The 24444-nt window shown below is 38.1% G+C and overlaps 1 protein-coding gene across 1 annotated transcript in view; it reads left to right on the top strand.

The window, feature by feature from the left end:
• Positions 1-1794: 1794 nt before the first annotated feature.
• The window catches only part of LOC127439678 (RING-type E3 ubiquitin-protein ligase PPIL2-like), a 54899-nt gene continuing 32249 nt past the window's right edge, over positions 1795-24444 (top strand). The window contains exons 1-9 of the mRNA XM_051695926.1: positions 1795-1960; positions 2319-2368; positions 2677-2722; positions 2954-3016; positions 3222-3273; positions 12785-12836; positions 13001-13092; positions 15032-15121; positions 23517-23592. Of these exons, the coding sequence (XP_051551886.1) occupies positions 1929-1960; positions 2319-2368; positions 2677-2722; positions 2954-3016; positions 3222-3273; positions 12785-12836; positions 13001-13092; positions 15032-15121; positions 23517-23592 (553 nt within the window). The 5' untranslated portion in view covers positions 1795-1928. The remainder of the gene's footprint in view (positions 1961-2318; positions 2369-2676; positions 2723-2953; positions 3017-3221; positions 3274-12784; positions 12837-13000; positions 13093-15031; positions 15122-23516; positions 23593-24444) is intronic.

The following is a 24444-nucleotide window of genomic DNA, read 5'->3' as shown; positions in this document are numbered from 1 at the left end:
CATTGACAGTATAATCTCACACAAATCTATTCCCTCTTTCAGAATACCAGAATGGATAAATACATTGATTTCTTCCATATTTGTTTTATATTACATAAAACTGCACATATACGTACACATACAAACATATGTTTTTTTATCATAGTGGGGGCTTTCTATTAACTTCTGCTAACCCTTGCATAACATTTTTACATTTTCATTAAGACATTTAGAATGTTTATTAAACCATTTTCCTTATGGGGATTGCTGGCTGATCCCTATAGGCCATTTCAGGTTTTACTATCCTTGTGGCAAAACCTGATCCACACACATTCCTTTTCAGAGATGTTATAATTAACAAAAATAGAGAAGTGCAGCATGAATGGGATGACCCAGGTTTGACCCCTGCAGAAAGTCCTTCTGGCCATTGCAATTGTGCTGTTTGAAAATGCACACTCTGACTCATCTCTTTGTCTACCTGTAGGTCCATTCTGAGCTACAAGGGTAAGAAATCAATGTAATCCATGGTAACGATAGTGAGCAACCTCACAATAGTAATTTAACACAAAAAGAGTAATGATAATGGATGGTCTTTCATAAGATTGTGAAGCACATGCTTCAGCTCAGCAAAGCATATAAATAAAAGTATAAAAGCATATGAACAGAGAATAAATAGTGATAAAGTTACAGTAATGCCCCCTTTGTCCACAAACCACAAAAATAAAACAGACAGATAGACAGACAGACAGACAGACAGACAGATAGATAGATAGATAGATAGATAGATAGATAGATAGATAGATAGATAGATATTCACCAATCAGCCACAACATTAAAACCACCTGCCTAATATTGTATTGGTCCCCCTTGTGCTGCCAAAACAGCGCCTCATCACAATTGTACAGAGTGGTTATCTGAGTTACCATAGAACTTTGTCAGCTCGAAACAGTCTGGCCATTCTCAGGTGACCTCTCTCATCAACAAGGCATTTCTGTCCGCAGAACTGCCACTCACTGGATGTTTTTTGTTTTTGGCACCATTCTGAGTAAATTCTAGAGACTGTTGTGAGTGAAAATCCCAGAAGATCAGCAGTTACAGAAATACTCAAACCAGCCCATCTGGCACCAACAATCATGCCACAATCCAAATCACTGAGATCACATTTTTTCCCCATTCTGATGGTTATTGTGAACATTAACTGAAGCTCCTGACCCATATCTGCATGATTTTATGCTGCCACACGATTGGCTGATTAGATAATCAAATGGATGATTGTTGGTGCCAGATGGGCTGGTTTGAGTATTTCCGTAACTGCTGATCTCCTGGGATTTTCACACACAACAGTCTCTAGTATTTTCTCTGAATGGTGCCAAAAACAAAAAACATCCAGTGAGCGGCAGTTCTGCGGACAGAAACGCCTTGTTGATGAGAGAGGTCACCTGAGAATGGCCAGGCTGGTTCAAACTGACAAAGTTCTCTGGTAACTCAGATAACCGCACTGTACAATTGTGGTGAGAAGAATAGCATCTCAGAAAGGTATTCTGAGATGAGGGTTGGCGCTGTTTTGGTGGCACGAGGGGGACCTACACAATATTAGGCAGGTGGTTGTAATGTTGTGGCTGATCGGGACAGACAGACAGACAGACAGACAGAGAGAGAGAGAGAGAGAGAGAGAGAGAGAGAGAGAGAGAGAGAGAGAGAGAGAGAGAGAGAGAGAGAGAGAGAGAGAGAGAGAGAGAGATTGCTTCCATTGTTGTTCATTTTACTAACAACTACAAGACGGATGCGAAGAGGCTAAAAAATATTCCCGCCGTTCCACACCGGACACATTTCACTGTTGTACCGGACACGGACCGGAAGTGTGTTTTAAACGTCGCAGTCGTTGCGTGCTTGTTTATACATTTATAAACTTTTCCGTTTATTTTATAACTACCTTATCGTCCACAAAAATGGGGAAAAGGCAGCATCAAAAGGATAAGATGTATGTTGAAAATTGAATATCACGCGACTAATAGATATGTTTTCAGTAGTAGTACAATCAAATTTGACTCTTTATTCCAATGATATCGTGTTGTTTACTATTAGATGTTTATATTAGATGTATCTTTAATCTGTACGCAAGCTCTGTTGCGTCTTTGAAACTTATTGCAACCTGTAGTATCATGTGTTGTGTTTATTTATTTGGATTTAATAGCGTGTGGAATTATGTCCGTTTCCTTCTTATTCATCTCAGATACTATCTGTTTAATGTCAGCAACTGTCAAGTCTAATTCTGTGAAGAAGCAGTCTTACCCTTGCCAATAAAACCTTTCTTTAATAGATCTTTCTCTCTGTTACAGGTACATCACTTGTACAGAATACACTCAGTTTTATGGAGGGAAGAAATCAGGTACTTACATCGGATTAGATGCACTAAACCATAGTGACCCCCCAAAATAATCTATTATTCATGTACAGTATAATCGGCACTTATTCCAAATTTCTCAAACGTCCAGATCTTTCCCGGACCAAACAACTTTATTACTGTGTATTTAAAGCTGTTGGATCTCCAGTTCTGTCTCGCACTGTATTAAATGATTGCCCTTTGTATGAATAGCCTTATGTTTTGTGCACTATACAATCGATAATTCTACTCTTTGAGCACCTGAAAAATACGGCATGTCTATTTATCTCTTGCTCTGTCCATCTTGATTATAGAAATCCCTCAATCCAATTTCAGACGACTGCCCTTTGATCATTGCGGGTGAGTTTAGACATTCTTCCTTGTACTACTTTAATGTTTGAAAGAAAAGTAATCTGTATAATAGACCCTTTCATAACCGTACTGATCTGTGAGCTGTATTGATCTGTGATCATTAGTTATGCAGTCATTGGTTTTATGAATTTAAAACCATTATGCCGTATCTGTATGAGTTTCAATACAGTGAACTGTGTGGATGTTGTCTTTTAATATAGACTTTTATTCCTTTCATAGTTTGTCACTTCAGCCCTTTGAGTATCCTATGTGCACAGAGGATGGGGTGGTCTTTGACCTAATGTGAGTATATGTCATTTACCAGTATCAATGTATTACAGCCAGTGCAGTATACAACACAATTGTGTCAAAGTAACTTTTATTTGTTGTTGTGTTTATCACAGTATGGTGGAGAATCAGTATGTTATAGTAGCTGGTGTTCATTATTGCTTTCTATGACATGGCCCAAAAGATACCAGAAAAACAACGAACTCTCTTCTTTCTTTAGGAGCATAGTGCCTTGGCTTAAGAAGTTTGGTACCAACCCAATAACTGGAGAGGTATTTCATTTCATTCCTATTGACAGTGACAATTAGACTTCGTAAAATCTTTGCGGTTAAAGCTGCAGTGTGTAATTTCTGCGCCACTAGTGCCACCCAAACGTAATTGAAATAATAATCACTGTTCCAGAATCCCCCCTTCCTTTGGTTGTAAAAAAAAGATAGTCCTGCCCCAAACACACCATTGACTGAGCCAATGTAGCTGGGCTGGACTAGCTTCTCAAATAAACAGAAGTGCCACAGTGTTCAAATCAGCCTACATAGGGCGTACTTATAGTTGACTGCATATTAAAGTAGGATGCAAGAAAGATTTTTAACATCGAAAAATTTCCACACATAAGCTTTTAAGCTCTATGGCTATGTTCAGACTGCAGGCAAATCGGATTTTTTTCTCAAATCTAATCTTTTCAGGCAGACTGTCCGCACTATTAATTGCAAGTGATCGAATCAGATTTGCGCGTTCAGACATAACCAACCTATCTGCATGGGTTGCTTTCGTAACGATGTAGGCGTACCCATGTGACGATGCTTTCAAAACAGATGCGGGAAAAATGGAGGTGCATCATCTCGCTCTCCAAATAAGTGCCCTGTCCAGTCGCAGTGCAGAACTCCTCTGTCGCACAAGAAAAACTCAACGGTAGGGAGGCTGGTAAATATTGTGATGTTCTGTGCTGCAGTCACCGATTTTTGACGTCATCGTTGTGTGTCGTGTTAAGAGAGACGCAAAAGACCATTTGAAATCCGATTTGAGCAGCCAGAGTGTCCGGACTGATTATACACGTATAATGTTTGCATCTGTGGACTGGCCCCATTCACTTCCATTGTAAGTGCCTTATTATAACCGTTATTTTTATTTTATTTCTTTTAAATAAAGGAGGCATGATTTTTTTTTTTAAATCAACAATATGCTGCAAATGCTGTTAATTGAACCTAAAGTCCCCCTGAAGTGCCTTGAAAAATGCAGTTTTCTTTAGCCTGTTGACATATTTCCTACTGATACATGTAGTTGGGACGGGACTTGACGAACAGCCTGTGCCTTTTTGAAAAACATCCAATAGGCTTTAGTTTACATCGCAGCGCCCGGCAAAGCAAAGCAACACACACTGTGCTGCTTCTCACACCAGAGAGAGCCGGTGTTCAGCCGGGGAAGCAATCTGCCGAAGTCTGACCACTTTTCCGCTGACTTGAGGACTACATGGATCTGTTTCTACAAAACCAGCCTGCAATGAGGCTCGAGCTGTGTGCTTGTCAATGCAGATGAATGAGGAACAAGCGAGTAAAACGTTGAAATATATCCATGTTTTAAACCACGATACACTAAACATAAAGAGTAACAAACACTTACAGAAAAATGGCTGCATTAATCATATGAAGAAACTCCAGCGAGTTTCCTTGCATCCAATCCCAGCTTTGGCATGTCCCATTCAGCAGTGATCATCCCTATGTCCTATTACCTTCAAAGACAATTAGCCTCCACTGTGAGAGTTTCAGATGGCTGAAAGGTGATAACAGTCATTTAAAACTAAATTTTGAAGTAATTCTTATACACCTTTTTCCTACGTCCCGTGATGCTTAGCAAGAAATATGGCCGTTACTTCCGTTGGCAAGTAAGCACAGCTGTTGTTGCGGCGTACGTCCATTCATTCTTAGGTTGCGGTGTTGGGATTTTGAGGAGAACGTGTATGATTTCATATGGACATACATCAATCACTACATCAGTGTGTTACTGAACGATAATAAACTGCAAAAAATTCATAAAGACAAAGAGCGAACAAAACCGAGATTTCTTAAGCACAAGTGCAAAATTTCGAGTACCTGTGTTAGTTCAGCTTCAGAGGTGTGTGCTTGTCATCTTGCCACTCTGCATGTTCAAATCAGACAGACACACTGAGCTAGAGCCGTGAAGTTCTCATCCTTGTGTATGTAATCGCTTTTTCAAGTTTTCTGATCGGACGGTTATTTCCTTTTTGGAACGATACTACAGCATGGATTGTGCACCCTTCTAAGTGCCCTGTGAAGTCATGATCAACGGCAGTTAGAACAAAGCTGGACATGCTAATGAGATTGAGGGGGTGGGGTTGTTCTCCTAGAAAGCATTTGATTGGTCAAAATGACTGCAGTACATTGTGAGTCATATATTTTTCTGGGTCTTTTTTGCTGGAAGAGAGAGACTGCAGATTTTAAATGTGTATATCTTCTGAAAATGAATTGTGTCAACATTTAGAAGTACACTAGCATATAGATGGCCTTAAAGCTAATAAATATGGACTAAAAGCAGCAAAACTTTAATTTTGATTTAACTAAAATTGAACCTGGAAGATTCCTTTTAGCCACTAGAGGTCGTCAGACTCCACTTGAGGAGTATGCCCTCAACTCACGGAAAGGCAAACATTGTGTGATGCCAAGCAAACCACAACATCATCAACTCTGATGTCATCTGTGCACTAGTTCATGCGCTCCAGAGCTTCCAAAGCTACAAACCAGAATCTCTTTTGCACTTGTGCTGCGAAGAGCACTGCGGTGAATTTTAGAAGAAACATTCAATCAAACAGTCTTATGTTATTATGGGATGCAAGCATTGTTTTTAAAAAGGTCTCTCAGCTCCAAAAAAGTATATTTTTAGGACCAAAGAATTTTTGCATTGTGATTTGACATTATTATACAATTTGGCAACCATGTTTCCCAATTACCAGTAACCTACTGTAGTGCAAGAAAATGTCATATTACTAAACAATAATATATTATGTAAATAACATATTTAAAGTACAGTTGGAGGTATACATAGATGGTAGTATTTGTTGTGCTTAATTGTCACAATGCAAAAAATCGTAATGTACCTAACAGTAGGCATCATTTCCATTATGCAGAATATAATTTTGATTTTGGGGTGGATGGGACATTTCTTTATGAAATTCACCCTCAAAGCACGAGAAAGTATTGCTGTGAAAAAAGTAAACGAGAATAACCTAAAATCTAGCTTGTATTTCATTATCATCATGTTATTGGATCATTGACAAACTGTTTTGAGTTGAATTTTTATGTTATGGAGTGTAGCCAAGCTGCAAAAATACATTTACTTGTTGCTTTAGAGGGAAAAATACTATATTACTTCGCTAATCTAGAAGTCATTATTGAGGCTATATAAAGATATTTTACAATTCCGTTGATTTGATGTTTTGCTTGCAGATAGTGGCTAAGAATGTTGTGTATGCCAGAGCTGGATGAGGGTGTAAATTGCTGTATTATCAGTTCACTGGACACACACTGCTGCTCTCTTAATTTTTGGAATAGGAATTATAGGATCTTTGAGTGTGTGTGTGTGTGTGTGTGTGCTGCATGCATAATCAGTTTGCACTAGCATCAGCAAGAGTTGTGTGACTGTTTACAGACTGGTTATTTCTTGGGTGTGAGGTACGATGTCCTGTGTTTGCTTAATAGTGTGAAGTGGTGTATTTTTCATTTGCAGTTCACACTACATTTTCATATCAAGTTTAATAAGGTGTTATTAAATAAACCAATAAGCTTTATTTAATAATATTATTTGCTTTTATATAACATCGGGAACAGCATTATGATAAAAGACACCAATATATTAGAATAAAAAATTCTTCCGCCAAGTAATATAGGTCATCTGTTATCTGTTTGTGGTTGCCCAGCAACATAGATGCATTAATATAGAATGTGCAATCACAGGTGTGATTTTGCAGTAATTTTACACCCGCATCGACCATGGAATCAGAATTTAGAATCTAACAGTCTGTTTTTTTATGGTTATTTGGCACATAGTGTTCTAATTGTGAACACTTCAAACTATACTGTAGTGTCTTCACATTTTGGACAGAAAGTATTATCATAGAACTCTTCATAATTATTGTGTTGTGTATTGTGTGTTAACACAAAGGTGTTTTAATAGGTGTCATTAACTGTTTTAACCTTATAAACAGATTAATGGAATATTCTGGGTTCAGTACGAGTTAAGCTCAATCGACAGCATTTGTGGCATAATGTTGATTACCACAAAAATGAATTTCTTCTCTTTAAAAATCTTAACTCAAGGTTACAGTGAGGCACGTACAATGGAAGTGAATGAGCCAAATGTTTAAATGCAGAAATGTGAAGCTTATAATTTTATAAAAGCACTTACAGTTGAAGTTAGAAGTTTACATACACTTAGGTTGAAGTCATTAAAACTAATTTTTTAACCACTCCACAGATTTCATATCAGCAAACTATAGTTTTGGCAAGTCGTTTTGGACATCTACTTTGTGCATGACATGAGTAATTTTTCCAACAATTGTTTACAGACATATTGTTTCACTTTGAATTGAACATATCACAATTCCAGTGGGTCAGAAGTTTACATACACTAACTTAACTGTGCCTTTAAGCAGCTTGGAAAATTCCAGAAAATGATGTCAAGCCTTTAGACAATTAGCCAATTAGCTTCTGATAGGAGGTGTACTGAATTGGAGGTGTAGCTGTGGATGTATTTTAAGGCCTACCTTCAAACTCAGTGCCTCTGCTTGACATAAAGGAAAAATCAAAGAAATCAGCCAAGACCTCAGAAACAAAATTGTGGACCTCCACAAGTCTGGTTCATCCTTGGGAGCAATTTCCAAATGCCTGAAGGTACCACGTTCATCTGTACAAACAATAGTATGCAAGTATAAACTCCATGGGATCACGCAGCCATCATACCACTCAGGAAGGAGATGCATTCTGTCTCTTAGAGATGAATGTAGTTTGGTGCGAAAAGTGCAAATCAATCCCAGAACAACAGCAAAGGACCTTGTGAAGATGCTGAAGGAAACAAGTATCTATATCCACAGTAAAATGAGTCTTATTTCGACATAACCTGAAAGGCTGCTCACTAAAACCGCCATAAAAAAGCCAGACTATAGTTTGCAAGTGCACTTGGGGACAAAGATCTTACTTTTTGGAGAAATGTCCTCTGGTCTGATGAAACAAAAATTGAACCACATTTGGCCATAATGTCCATCGTTATGTTTGGAGGAAAAAGGGCGAGGCTTGCAAGCCGAAGAACATCATCCCAACCGTGAAGCATGGGGGTGGCAGCATCGTGTTGTGGGGGTGCTTTGCTGCAGGAGGGACTGGTGCACTTTGCAAAATAGATGGCATCATGAGGAAGGAAAATTATGTGGATATAGTGAAGCAACATCTCAAGACATCAGCCAGGAAGTTAAAGCTCGGTCATAAATGGGTCTTCCAAATGAACAGTGACCCCAAGCATACCTCCAAAGTTGTGGCAAAATGGCTTAAGGACAACATAGTCAAGGTATTGGAGTGGCCATCACAAAGCCCTGACCTCAATCCGATAGAAAATTTGTGGGCAGAACTGAAAAAGCGTGTGCGAGCAAGGAGGCCTACAAACCTGACTCAGTTACACCAGTTCTGTCTGGAGGAATGGGCCAAAATTCCAGCTACTTATCGTGAGAAGCTTGTGGAACGCTACCCAAAACATTTGACCCAATTTAAAGGCAGTGCTACCAAATACTAACAACATGTACAGTGGTGTGAAAAAGTGTTTGCCCCCTTCCTGATTTCTTATTTTTTTGCATGTTTGTCACACTTAAATGTTTCAGATCATCAGACAAGTTTAAATATTAGTCAAAGATAACACAAGTAAACACAAAATGCAGTTTTTAAATGAAGGTTGTTATTATTAAGGGAAAACAAAATCCAAACCTACATGGCCCTGTGTGAAAAAGTGATTGCCCCCTAAACCTAATAACTGGTTGGGCCACCCTTAGCAGCAACAACTGCAATCAAGTGTTTGCGATAACTTGCAATGAGTCTTTTACAGCGCTGTGGAGGAATTTTGGCCCACTCATCTTTGCAGAATTGTTGTAATTCAGCCACATTGGAGGGTTTTCGAGCATGAACTGCCTTTTTAATGTCATGCCACAGCATTTCAATAGGATTCAGGTCAGGACTTTGACTAGGCCACTCCAAAGTCTTCATTTTGTTTTTCTTCAGCCATTCAGAGGTGGACTTGCTGGTGTGTTTTGGATCATTGTCCTGCTGCAGAACCCAAGTTCACTTCAGCTTGAGGTCACGAACAGATGGCCGGACATTCTCCTTCAGGATTTTTTGGTAGACAGCAGAATTCATGGTTCCATTTATCACAGCAAGTCTTCCAGGTCCTGAAGCAGCAAAACAGCCCCAGACCATCACACTACCACCACCATATTTTACTGTTGGTATGATGTTCTTTTTTCTGAAATGCGGTGTTACTTTTACACCAGATGTAATGGGACACACACCTTCCAAAAAGTTCAACTTTTGTCTCGTCAGTCCACAGAGTATTTTCCCAAAAGTCTTGGGGATCATCAAGATGTTTTTTGGCAAAAATGAGATGAGCCTTAATGTTCTTTTTGCTCAGCAGTGGTTTTCATCTTGGAACTCTGCCATGCAGGCCATTTTTGCCCAGTCTCTTTCTAATGGTGGAGTCATGAACACTGACCTTAACTGAGGCAAGTGAGGCCTGCAGTTCTTTGGATGTTGTTGTGGGGTCTTTTGTGACCTCTTGGATGAGTCGTCGCTGCGCTCTTGGGGTAATTTTGGTCGGCCGGACACTCCTGGGAAGGTTCACCACTGTTCCATGTTTTCGCCATTTGTGGATAATGGCTCTCACTGTGGTTCTCTGGAGTCCCAAAGCTTTAGAAATGGCTTTATAACCTTTTCCAGACTGATAGATCTCAATTACTTTCTTTCTCATTTGTTCCTGAATTTCTTTGGATCTTGGCATGATGTCTAGCTTTTGAAGATCTTTTAGTCTGCTTCACTTTGTCAGGCAGGTCCTATTTAAGTGATTTCTTGATTGAGAACAGGTGTGGCAGTAATCAGGCCTGGGTGTTTCTAGAGAAATTGAACTCAAGTGTGATAAACCACAGTTAAGTTATGTTTTAACAGGTGGGGCGAACACTTTTTCACACAGGGCCATGTAGGTTTGGATTTTGTTTTCCCTTAATAATAACAACCTTCATTTAAAAACTGCATTTTGTGTTTACTTGTGTTATCTTTGACTAATATTTAAACTTGTTTGATGATCTGAAACATTTAAGTGTGACAAACATGCAAAAAAATAAGAAATCAGGAAGGGGGCAAACACTTTCACACCACTGTATGTAAACTTCTGACCCACTGGGAATGTGATGAAAGAAATAAAAGCTGAAAGAAATAATTCTCTCTGCTATTATTCTGACATTTCACATTCTTAAAATAGTGATCCTAACTGACCTAAGATAGGTTTTCTACGATTAAATGTCAGGCATTGTGAAAAACTGAGTTTAAGTGTATTTGGCTAAGGTGTATGTAAACTTATGACTTCAACTGTACATTAATTCTTCTGTTAAAACTTGTGTAGTACAGTAGTTTAGTAGTAATGTTGATTAAATTGTAATTTTTATGGGCGCTTTAGGGTTTAATGGCATTACTTCGTCATGGCAAAAAACTTGTCAAATTTAGTAAGCGATTTTATCATACTAAAATCATGTTAACGCATATTGTTTACATCTTGTGGCAGTACTTTCTAAAGAGTGTATTTTAATGTTTATGGGCCATCCACATTCACTTCCATTGTAAGTGCCTCACTGGAAATATTAGCTTTTTTTTATTTTAGGAAAAGGAGGGACAAGTCTAAAAAGTTGTTTTATTTTTTTTTTTAATTTTTTTTTTTTTTTTGTGGTTATCAACATTATGCCACAAATGCTGTTGATTGAGCTTAACTTGTATTAAACTCAGAATTTGTTGTGAATAGGAGTAGCTGCATGCTCATTTTCCGTTACGTTTACATTAGATAATTTTGCTTTGTTTATATAGTAAAAGGTATGGTTTTAATTCAGACCATTGCTAGAACATGTTACTGCTTTGTATTTTGTGTATCTGTGCAGTTGGTTGTTCTTTTACACTCACTCTCACTATATTGCTTATGATTTTATATTTAGAATCATTGTCTGTGAAAATGAAATTTCCGTATCTGTCTAAACACATGGCTGTCGTCTGTTATTCATCCATTAATCTTTGTAGTTCTGCATCAGAGTGAGTTCATGTCTTGACATGCCTTTGTGAGTATGTTGTCTGAAATATGCATGATCAATTTGTCTTGCTGGATGGAAAGGAGGACTGTAAGTAGGATGTTGACGAGGGGCGATAGGAAACACAGGATAGGATAGGAGTGTGTGTTAAAGTGAATGTTACTGAGGTCCATGCAGACAACATGTGCTCTCTTGTGCTCTGCTTTACCAATTTATGTTTATTTGGGTTATTGTGTGTGTGTGCAATTTCTTTTCTAGTTGGGCTTAGCTCTAAAATATTTAAGAGGCTAGAAATTGCTCTATAGTGAAATCTCTATAAAGTGATTTTTAAAATGACCATAAAAGTTATGGAAATTAAAGTAATAGTTCACCCAAAAATTAAAATTCTCTTATCAGTTACTCACCACCCTTATGCCATCCCAGTTGTGGATGACTTTCTTTCATCTGCTAAACTCAAATTAAGGTTTTTTTGAAGAATTTCTCAGCTCTTTTGGTCCATGCAATGCAAGTGAATGGGTGCCAAATATTTGAAGCTCCAAAATAAGTTAGCATAGAAGTAATCCATAAGACTCCAGTGGTTAAACCAATGTCTTCAGAAGCTATATGACAGGTGTGGGTGAGAAACAGATCAATATTTAAGCTATTTTTTACTATAAATTCTCCTCCCTGCTCAGTCAGTCTCCACTTTAACTTTCTTCTTGTGTTTTTGGTGATTCACATTCTTCATGCATACGTGCCCACTACTGGGCAGGGAGAAAATTTTCTAGCAAAAAAGGACTTAAATATTATCTGTTTCTCACTCACACCTATCATATCACTTCTGAAGATATGGATTAAAACACTAGAGGCGTATGGATTACTTTTATGCTCCCTTTATGTGCTTTTTGGAGCGTAAACATTTTGGCACCCATTTGCTCGCATTGTATGGATCTACAGAGCTGAAATATTCTTCTAAAAATCATAATTTGTGTTTTGCAGAAGAGAGAAAGTCATGCACATCTGAGATGGCATGAGGGTGAGTAAATGATGAAAGAATTTAAATTTTTGGGTGAATTATCCCTTTAATTGGCTTAAAAGAGTGGGAACCCTTTATATGTTAAAAAACTAATGACCAAGCACTATAACAGCACTTTAACTAATATATTAAAGTCTTCCTCTGCTCTTATCTCAATAACACATCATTAGACACAGGAATTTACCTTTTCATTCCTTTAAAACCATACTAGCCCCAGAGCACATTGGGTGTGCTTGATGTCGTTTAAATGAATGCTACTCAGTTAGAGTCTGATCACATCACTGCCCAGACAGGTCCTGTATGAATCAGCCAATTCATATTAAATAATTTAGAGTAATTAGACATTCACAGTGTAATTACATTGTAATTGAAAATGTAGGTGTGTCTGAGCTCAGGCACAGTCACTAATAACTTCCTGTTTCTCACTCTCTCTTTTTAGAAGCTTGAAGCCAAATCCCTCATCAAGCTTAACTTTAGCAAAAACAATGAAGGTAAATATCTGTGTGTCTGTGTCTGTGTGTGTGCGCGTGCATGCGTATGCTCTTGATCCTCTTACCTGGCCTGCGTCAACAGCAATATGTGGCAATGAAAACAGATAATGGATTGAAGTGATCTGCACTTCGTGTTCACTGTCTCATTCTCTCCTGTATTTTAGGGAAGTACCACTGTCCTGTGCTGTACACAGTGTTCACAAATAATTCCCACATTGTTGCCAACAAAGTCACGGGCAATGTTTTCTCATATGAGGTAAAACACACCACATTCTACATGTTTTCAAGGGCCTCCTTGAATGTTTGCATATATATGCCAAGTTACCTGTGCTAAACTTAAAGAGGTCAAATGTTAGACTTATAGAGCATTACCCCCGCCCCCCATGAAAAATACTGTAGTTAAATGTCCAATTCATGATCATTTTCCACCCTCTGTCTGATCCTTAGAATTTAACAACCTGTTTTTGTTACTGTACCTTTCACTCAAAAATGAAAATGGACATTTCACCCTATCTGCACTCAAAACCTGTGAAACGAAAAAACAATTAAACAGAACGGTGCGGTCATGTTGATGTGGTCACTAATGTGGTTGTGACATCAAATGATTTCTGAGTTGTCTGTATTTGCCATTTAGTGTCTCTACATGGTCTGGGAAGAAAGTTTTGAAAGTTAGAGTATGTATATATATGGAGAGACATACATCAAACTATTTAATTGCAAAAAAGCAAGAACAATCCAGTTTTGACACATTATGACCTCTAACGTCATTAAAAATCAATAGTTTTCAGTTAAAGATGCCATTGTAGAAATTCATTCATTTTGTACATTTTAAAGTTAAATACTTCCATCTGGTGCACTTTGAGAGCAAAATTAAGAGGCTAGTGTTGTGGAATAATAGGGTTCAAAACAGTGTTACTATGAATGCAAACTTTAATACAGTGAAAAAGACACTCTATTAGCATAACATAAATATATAAATAAATAACAATTTCCAACATTCTTTTGAATGTCCATGTACTAAAATAAAATATTTGATGACATGAGTGTACCTTCATTTACTATTACTATTATTTTGAATGGCTATAGAAAATGAAGGTATTATGATATTGAGAAGTGCAAATATATTTTAGATGAAAAGTGTAAAAATGTTTTCAGTTCATTATGAGACCATGGCGGGCCACCAGAGTCTAGTCAATTAATGGGAAACACTGTCATGATTAATTTAATCAAAGAGTGACAAGATGGTTACTGAGATTAAGCGAGTAGTTTTCAGCTGGTCATGTGATTCTAAAATGGCAGCCTCCATGAGGGTGCCCCTGCCCCATGTAGAATAAAACAGCTTTTATAAGGTTACAGATATGACCAGAGTCCTCATCTCATGTGAGTGGCCATTATTTTATACATATGTTTCAAAATTATAATTAATTTCTTTAGGAGTAAAACTTTTTAATAGGGAAAAAATACTGAGTGCACCTTTAACATATACAGTATAGTATATATATATATATATATATTAACAAGACGAATACATGTAATTTTAAGGTGAAATATTGTTAATTTTGTTTTTAGAAGTAAAAAGTATGATTTTACTGTATATTATGTTTAACAAGAGAATGAATACATACTTTTTACTGTAAACTATTGTTAAAATTATGGTGAAAAACAGTAATCAGGCATTCCCTGAAGTCATTCCCTACTTCCTCCACATTGTGATATCACACTGTGGTAGACATTTGCATCTGACTGCCTCCACAACAAAACATCAATGCCTACTTTATCTTATTACTTCTGTTGCCCTGCCCAGAAGTGGTGAGCTTTGAGATGGCAAGAAGAGAGCAGTCATCCAACAGCAGAGAGCCAATAATACCAGTGGGCATTTACTGTCAAGTCTTACAAGAGAAGCAACACCAAAACAGAGCGTTTCTGACAGAGGGTCAGAATGAGGGTGGAAAATTATCACATTTTACAAATATATGACTTTACTACTGTTATAAGTGAACCTCATGGAACATATTAAAATTATGTCATGACCCCTTTAATGTTTATTGCATTATTGTAGTGTCACATGTGTTACTCTTGTGTTAACTGACAACCAAATTGATAATTCACGCATTAGCTTTGAGACCATACAAACATAAGCAAACACAAACTAGTACATGAGCAGTCATTATCCTGTAAATGTGTGTTTTGTCTAGGCAGTGGATCAGCTGAACATAAAGACAAAGAGTTATAAAGATTTGTTGACGGATGAGCCCTTCACACGCCAGGATCTCATCACAGTACAGGTGATGAATGCAAAGTGTGTGTGTTTATAAAAGAGGGGAGAGAGTGATATGCTAAAGTGTAATTATAACGGGATATTATTGCTCATTAATGGCTGCATCTCAAAACATATCTCGACAGCATTTTTGGGCATCATAGGTGCATTCAAACATTTGATTATAAGTCTGCAGCTAACTATGTTTTGAGACACAGCCTATGTTAAGTATTTGGACAAAGTGTTATCCCTTAAATACTGTACATGTGTGTGCCTGCATGTTCACGTGTGATGGGACTGAACATACTGTGCTTTCTGTATGATTAGTGTGTTGTGAAATGTCATGTTGACTGTTTAGCCTGTTCACATGCAATGGAGTGATTACAGCTGTTGAGAGAGACAGTCAGGCTGATCCGGGGTCAGTTTAAAGTGCTTTTTGATTGACAGTTCCTTAGGCTCCCCTGAGAGGGAATAATTCACAGGCCACAATAATACATCAAAGTTATCTGCTCAGGTTTTTTTAGTCGTTAATGTATATATTTATACAGTATAGTCATCACAAACTTTCAAATTGCTATTTCACTACAGACCTAAATCATCTTGTCTTAGGCCGCGTCGACACTTACATTTTCATTTGAAATCTCAGTTTAGAGGGGGCTTGGGTAGCTCAGCGAGCAAAGACGCTGACTACTACCCCTGGAGTCTCAGAAGCAGAGGCAACTGAGATCCGTCCTCCACCACCCGGATTGAGGCGAGTAACTGCAAGTAACAAGGAAGTAGAGAGCATTGGTAATTGGGCATGGCAAATTCGGGGAGAAGAGGGGAGAAAAAAAAACATTTGAAAACTCAGTTTACAGTTTCATAACATTATCAGTTTCCAAAGTACACGGTACTAGAAAGTGTTTTCAAAAGTCTATGTTTTGGTGGAAGAAATTGCTAATAAGTGACTAATTTACAAATGGCTTACTTGTAGTTACTAACTTAACGAATGGCTTATTTCGTTACTAACTTATGAATGGCTTATACCGGGTACGGCTCGGGACCCATCTTTATGATGGTAGCCTGTGAAAGGAACAGTGGCACGCACCTTCCCTTCGTAGTGCTAGGGTCGTCTCCTTGGGCAAGAGAGAACAACCCTCAAGCCCCCCCTGCTAGGGTTACAGCAAAAAGTTTTTTCCATCACTCTTGTAAAGACCTGGAGTAAAATAGATCCTTATTATCCCATTTCTGTTATAAGAAATAAGGAAAAGGACGACTCATTTGCCGTGAGTTGCGACCCGTGTCGGTGGAGGAAGAGATCCTGGTCTCTGAGAAATGTGGTTTGCTGTTGCTTCCACTATTTCAACATGGTACTTTGGCTCCTACTTCACCTAGGCGGGAGGTTGGAATGGCTCGATCCAATCAATCGGCTGGTCAAGACATGCCCTGGGAATACTCTGTGATAGCTGAACATCAGATATCTCTCAGATTCCCAGTAGGCGTTGGCTAAGGGTCAGTCAAGTAAATTGAGCAACTTGTTGCTGATTTTTTTTTCCGAGTAATGCTGACTGGCCAAAATTCATCATCATTGAAGCTGCTGCTCCAGATTCTCCAATCATCAAGCTTTCCCCTTTCGCTATACAAAAAGGTATTGCAGGAATAGCGGGACTACGATGTATGACAGATTCTTGTGGAATGCAGTAAAAAGGCCAATGCTGAAAATCTGCTACATGCCAGCATGTTAGCGGGAGTTCAAATAAAGACATCTCCTCATCCAACTTTGAACTACAGTAAGGAGTAATCCGAACTAGAGTGTTGGATGATGTGGATGAAGAAGAAATAACGCATTAGCTCAAGACCCAAGGAGTAATGAATGTCACAAGAATAATAATCAAGAGAGAAGAGCGAACGATTAAAACTGATACGTACATCCTCACCTTTAATAAACCGCTAGTTCCAGATAAACTTAGAATTGGATACTTAAGTGTTCCAGTGGACTTATTTGTACCCAACCCTCTGTGGTGTTTCAACTGTCAAAAATACGGCCATGGATCTAATGGCTGCAACAACAAACATACCACGACAAAGGGAGCTGTCAAAAACTATCAAAATATTGTAATTGCTCAGGTGACCATTCAGCTGCATCAAAACAGTGTCCCATGTGGATCAAAGAAAAGGAAATATAGAAGATCAGGTGTACTAAGAAAATCAGTTACCTCGAAGCAAAGAAAATGTTGGATGTCGTCCCTGTTTTTATGCTGAATAAAACCTTTGCCTCTGTTGCAAAAAAAGCTGTGAGAACAATAGACTGCCAGACAGATATCACCTGGATGCATAAAGACAAACCCCAAACCGTTAACCATAGTAATATTACCCCAAAAATGAAGAACACAGGAACCCAGAGCGAAACTCTTCTAAATGACATTCACTCCAGTCAGAGCTCAATAACAGGAAACCAAAAGGCAAATAAAAACAACGGTAAGGCAAGTTTTCACAATCAAAAGTATCCCAAGATGAAGCCTCAAAGACAAAACAAACAAAAGATGTGGAAATGAAAGAGAATGAATACCATAGTAGAAGTCCATCCCCTAAAGGCAGAACCAAGAAAACTGTCCCTATACTCCCTAAAAGGTAATGGAAAATTATATCATCCAATGGAACTGTCATGGTATCAGGGCAAATTTTACGGAGCTGCAGTATCTAGCTGCAGTTATTAACCCTGTAGCCATATGTCTTCAAGAAACACAATTACCACCAGACAGTACTCTCTCTTTTAAAAATTTCGGTCCCAGTGATGAGCTGGCTTCCGGTGGTGCAACCATTTTAATAAGAAAAGATGTGATCCATAGTCATATAAATATTAATAGCAAACTACAGGCAACAGCAGTATGCCTGACTTTGCAGAAAACCATTACATTCGTCTCTATCTACATTCCTTCAAATTTTAACTTGACACACATGGACCTAGATCACCTTATCGCTCAGCTCCCATCTCCTTTTATTCTCATGGGAGATTTTAATAGTCATAACACTTTGTGGGGCAGTAATCACTGTAACACAAAAGGAGAGAAGATTGAAGATTTTATAGATAACCACACATTATGTCTTAAATAATGGATTGAATACCTATTTACATCCAGGACATGGAACGTACTCTGCAATCGACCTAACAATTTGTCAGCCTGAATTATTTTTAGACCTCTAATGGAAAGTTTGGCATGGCCTTTGTGTAAGTGATCATTTCCCAATCATTGTAACCATCAAAGGCAGAGAGGAAGAAACAAATGTACAAAGATGGCAAATTGGTATCAATTTCAACCCCTCTGTCATGAGAAACTCTGTTTCCAAAAGACAGCCCAGATGCTATGCAAAATTTCACTGAAACGCTCGTATCTATAGCTAATGATACAGGCCCAAGAACATCTTTAAACATAAAACATAGACGACTTCCATGGTTTGATGATACATGTTAGGAAGCTATAAAAGAGAGGAAAAAAACTGAAAGACTGTTCTTCAGACATCCATCAACTGAAAATCTTATCAAACTCAAGATGAGTAGAGCACGAGCAAGACGAATTATAAATGAAGTAAAAAAGGAAAGCTGGAGAAGATTCGTTTCCAACGTGACAACAAGTACTCCATCATACAAAATATGGAACCTGATATGGAAAATGAAGGGAAAAAAACAACGGTCAAACAAACACATCAAACAGCACGGCACACTCTTGACTTCAAAACAAGAAATTGCAAACATTCTAGCAAAAACAATTCGTCTTCCTGCTTTTTGAACTTTTCTTGCTCAACAAGAAAAAGAAAAGATTAACTTCGGCTCCAGTAACACAGAGCCATACAACCAACCTTTTTCTATGGAAGAACTACAGCGAGCCATTATAAAAATCCCACAACACAGCTGATGGGCCGGATAAAATCCACTATCAATTTTTAAAGAATCTACCCCACCTTGCCCTGAAAATGCTCCTTAGAATTTTTAACTCCATCTGGATATCGGGAAAAATCCCATCTGCCTGGCATGAAGCAGAAATAATACCTATTCCAAAGCCAGGAATAGACCATAACGACCCCATAAACTACCGCCCTATAGCTTTAACCAGTTGTTTATGCAAAACAATGGAGAGGATGGTCGATGATCGTCTGGTCTGGATACTGGAATCTAAACACCACATAAGTAATGCCCAATGTGGTTTCAGAAAAGGTCGAAGCACTACAGATCACCTTATTTGTCTTGAAAGCTATATTCGTGACGACTTTACCAGAAAAGAACACGTTGTAGCTGTCTTCTTTGATTTGGAGAAAGCCTATGACACGACATGGAAACATGGAATTTTAAAGGATTTGTACCAGATTAATTTTAGAGGTCGACTGCCAATATTCATTGAAAGTTTTTTATCGAACAGACTTTTTAGAGTTAAAATAGCAAACACCTTGTCTAACCTACATACAGTGCATCCGGAAAGTATTCACAGCGCTTCACTTTTTCCAAATTTTATGTTACAGCCTTATTCCAAAATGGATTAAATTCATTATTTTCCTCAAACATCTACAAATAATACCCCATAATGACAACGTGAAAGAAGTTTGTTTGAAATATTTGCAAATTTATTAAAAATAAAAAAACTAAAAAATCACATGTACATAAGTATTCACAGCCTTTGCCATGACACTCAAAATTGAGCTCAGGTGCATCCTGTTTCCACTGATCATCCTTGAGATGTTTCTACAACTTGATTGGAGTCCACCTGTGGTAAATTCAGTTGATTGGACATGATTTGGAAAGGCACACACCTGTCTATATAAGGTCCCACAGTTAACAGTGCATGTCAGAGCACAAACCAAGCCAAGAAGTCCAAGAAATTGTCTGTAGACCTCCGAGACAGGATTGTATCGAGGCACAGATCTGGGGAAGGGTACAGAAAAATTTCTGCAGCATTGAAGGTCCCAATGAGCACAGTGGCCTCCATCATCCGTAAATGGAAGAAGTTTGGAACCACCAGGACTCTTCCTAGAGCTGGCTGCCCGGCCAAACTGAGCGATCGGGGGAGAAGGGCCTTAGTCAGGGAGGTGACCAAGAACCTGATGGTCACTCTGACAGAGTTCCAGCATTACTCTGTGGAGAGAGGAGAACCTTCCAGAAGAACAACCATCTCTGCAGCACTCCACCAATCAGGCCTGTATGGTAGAGTGGCCAGACAGAAGCCACTCCTCAGTAAAAGGCACATGACAGCCTGCCTGGAGTTTGCCAAAAGGCACCTGAAGGACTCTCAGACCATGAGAAACAAAATTATCTGGTCTGATGAAACAAAGATTGAACTCTTTGGCCTGAATGGCAAGCGTCATGTCTGGAGGAAACCAGGCACCGTTCATCACCTGACCAATACCATCCCTACAGTGAAGCATGGTGGTGGCAGCATCATGCTGTGGGGATGTTTTTCAGCGGCAGGAACTGGGAGACTAGTCAGGATCGAGGGAAAGATGAATGCAGCAATGTACAGAGACATCCTTGATGAAAATCTGCTCCAGAGCACTCTGGACTTCAGACTGGGGCGAAGGTTCATCTTCCAACAGGACAACGACCCAAAGCACACAGCCAAGATAACAAAGGAGTGGCTACGGGACAACTCTGTGAATGTCCTTGAGTGGCCCAGCCAGAGCCCTGACTTGAACCCGATTGAACATCTCCGGAGAGATCTGAAAATGGCTGTGCACCGACGCTCCCCATCCAACGTGATGGAGCTTGAGAGGTCCTGCAAAGAAGAATGGGAGAAACTGCCCAAAAATAGGTGTGCCAAGCTTGTAGCATCATACTCAAAAAGACTTGAGGCTGTAATTGGTGCCAAAGGTGCTTCAACAAAGTACTGAGCAAAGGCTGTGAATACTTATGTACATGTGATTTTGTTTTGTTTTTTATTTTTAATAAATTTGCAAAGATTTCAAACAAACTTCTTTCACATTGTGATTATGGGGTATTGTTTGTAGAATGAGGAAAATAATGAATTTAATCCATTTTGGAATAAGGCTGTAACATAACAAAATGTGGAAAAAGTGAAGCACTGTGAATACTTCTCGGATGCACTGTAAACAAGGACTTGCTCACTTATGACTTATAGATACTAACTTATGAATATAAGTAAGCTTTTTTTTCATTTAAAAATGGCTTACTTATAGTTACTTTATAGTCTATGCATATAAAGTAAGGAGAAAGGATGTTAACATTGAAAAAATACACATCACCTTTAGTGCGATAAAATGGAAGCTTAAAATGCATTGAATCCGCAACATTCCTTAAATAATACATTACATAAACATGTCTCAACAATGAAATACTGATCGAGGAACTAAACAATTTATGAACTAATCACAGCCTGCTACTAAAATGATGGGATTAAATATTCCAGCTGCATTTGGCGATTGTCTTTTTTTTTTTTTGAGTGTTAGAAAGAAACTTATGTAACAAGGGTCAGATTTCTGTCAACAAATCTACGCATTACACTAGTGTTTTTGCATCTGTGTTCTAGGTTATGTAATTGTGTGTTAAAGCGAGAAACAGAGATGCAAGGAGTTAGAAGTGTTTTATAAGAATAAGACTGATGATTCTAGTGTACTGTATACAAAATGAAAGCGTGTATGTGGGTGTGTGTATTTACTTAACTATAGTTTGGATTCAAATTATCCTTGGAACTGAGCAAATTTTACCTCCCTTTGAGAACATTCAAGGATGGCTTCAATTGGAGAAAAAAAAAATGTATTTGTTTTTTCTGTTCTTAAAATTATACAATTAGGGTAAATGGTCTGCACTTATATTGCACCTTTTTTAACCTTAGCGGTTCTACAAAGCGATTTACGCTGTCTCTCATTCACCCATTCACAGAGCTGCCATGCAAGGCGCTAGCCTGCCATTGGGAGCAACATGAGGTTCAGTGTCTTGCCCGGGAATCGAACCGCTAACCCTGCGATTAGTGGACAGCCCGCTCTACCACCTTAGCCACAGCCACTCAATTATTATTAGCTTTATATGAAAACAATGGAAGTCTAGATAAACGTCAACTTGTTGAGCATGACGCTAGCAACGGCAAGATCATTGGTTGATTCCCAGGGAATAATGCACAGCTTGTGTGCAGTGTAGGTTGCTTTGGATAAAAGTGTCTGCCAAATGCATAAATGTGAATGTGAATATAAACGTGTGTGAAACGCACTGTAAACTGAATCAGTGTTCTGTGTACATTTGACCTATGCTGTCGAGTAATCTGAGAGGCAAGGGGGTTGTTACAAAGAAAGACCTCCTGTCATGTCCTTGAATGATGGTTTATTTTGGGTCAGGGAGAGTGTTTACGGGAGTGTTCAGAGAAAGAGAAAGGGACTTGCAGTTATTTTAGGCTGAGATTAGATAGTTTATTGGTTAGAGTGGGAGTTTGGAAGTGTCTATCACTGGATCTAGAGGATAGGCAGGTCAAGATGGTGTTGGGTGGCATGCTTTAAGGGTTAAAGAGTTTTTTAGATAGAGACAGCAGTTATTTTGGGGGCCGGATGGGAAAGCTGGGGGTGTTTTAGAGGGAGGAACAGTATTTGAGATGACTGAGTGGGAGTTTATTTTAAATAGAACGGCTGAGAGACAGAAACTGTCCTGCCCTGCTGGGATACAGTTTCTCTGTCTGACCTATTTGTAACAGATACTACGGTGGGTCAAACAAAGAGCGGGGGAGAGAAAGGCAGAGAGAGAGAGATGGGAACAAGGTCCTGAACTGTCCTCAGTGAGTGTGCGTTTCAGTGGGCATTCCCCCAAATCTGTCCAGCCGGCAACAATTCCACAAAACTGATAAAACAATGCCAAAACAAATCTATTACAGTGCGTTTGCTAGTCTTTCTGTATGGAAAATATGATACGAGCAGTTTTATTACAATTGTGCAGACTTTTTATGATTTTATAGGTTTATAAATGATATTGTCTGCATTAGGGAATAGTGATATATAAATTGAAATGGTAAACTGGTAGAAATTTGTCAAAGTTTGTCATAATTATTGTTGTGCCACCGCATGGTAGGGAATAGACATTAATAAAAAAATATCCAAAGCAGATTTCATTTTTTTTTTATTTAATTGATATTTTATTAAAATATAAATGTTAATTATATTCATTATGCAAATATTTATATTTATTTTATCAAGTTGTTTCAATGCAATTTACATGACTGTTCTTCTAAATAAAAAATATTTCCAAAGTTTTACATCAAAAAGATATTTCATTATTTTTTTTAATCACCTTTCTACAAAATATATCATTATGCATGTTGTTACTGATCAAATTTTATACGTATATTATGAAATAATTTTTACATTTATTTTGCCTACCCCTAATCTACATAGTTTGTCAGCTGTTCTATTATGTAACATAGTCCTATAACCTTTCAATTTGTCCTTTTATATTTCAGGATCCTACAAATCTAGACAAATTTAATGTCTCCAACTTCTTCCATGTGAAAAACAATATGAAAGTCCTTGACCCTGGTGAGTTCAGTATTGTGTTTGAATTCCAAGCGTTTTGAATCTATTACAAAGTTGAGTTCAAAGTCCAATTCATTTTAATGAATCAGTTTGTTCGGACAATTTGTTGCGTTGAACCACTTCATCTATTCATTTGATTCATCTGTCGGTTTGATCGAATCATTAAGAACTGCTTCTAAAGAACATTTGCTTTGCAAACCATAGCAAAGAACTACTAGATTTTCAATGAAATATGTATTGATTTATTTTTTATTTTTTTTATCTATTGATTGAATACAAGCTCTGATTGATAGGATTTTGGTTAAAAATTCAGACAAGCTCACATTTACCCATCATTCCCTGCCAATCATTACCTGTGAGAGTTGAGGCATTTAGATGCAGGCACCTTTCCCTGCTTTAAAATTCATTATGTAAACCATATAACTTGTATTAGTGCGACCATGATGATGTTAGGAAATTTAGTTAATTGAGGTAGAACCCAGCGCACTAAAGACTCACTGTGCATAATGAATTAATCAATGGAGTGTGAAGGGCAAATGATGTGAATTCACGAAGGCATGTGTGTGATGTTCTCAAAACCATATTTTTCAGATTAACATTTTTATTGGTTGCTCCTTAAGCATGACAAATAACAAAGAAAAACAAAGAAAAACATTCATGTATGGAGTCATCCCCTTTAAACCCCATTATTTCCCTTCCCCCTCCCAATCCCCAACCCCACCCCGACCCCCAGCAAACATCCCTGTGGCCAAAGCCCGAGTACACACGCAGATAAAAAAATAATAAAATATATATATATATATATAATAATAAATAATAATAATTTAAAACTATAAGTCCCTCTCCACTGCCCCT

The sequence above is a fragment of the Myxocyprinus asiaticus genome, chromosome 4 (genome assembly GCF_019703515.2).
Source record: "Myxocyprinus asiaticus isolate MX2 ecotype Aquarium Trade chromosome 4, UBuf_Myxa_2, whole genome shotgun sequence".
Classification (NCBI taxonomy): domain Eukaryota; kingdom Metazoa; phylum Chordata; class Actinopteri; order Cypriniformes; family Catostomidae; genus Myxocyprinus; species Myxocyprinus asiaticus.
Note: the sequence above shows the minus strand (reverse complement) of the source record. Positions and strands in the feature narration are given on the sequence as shown.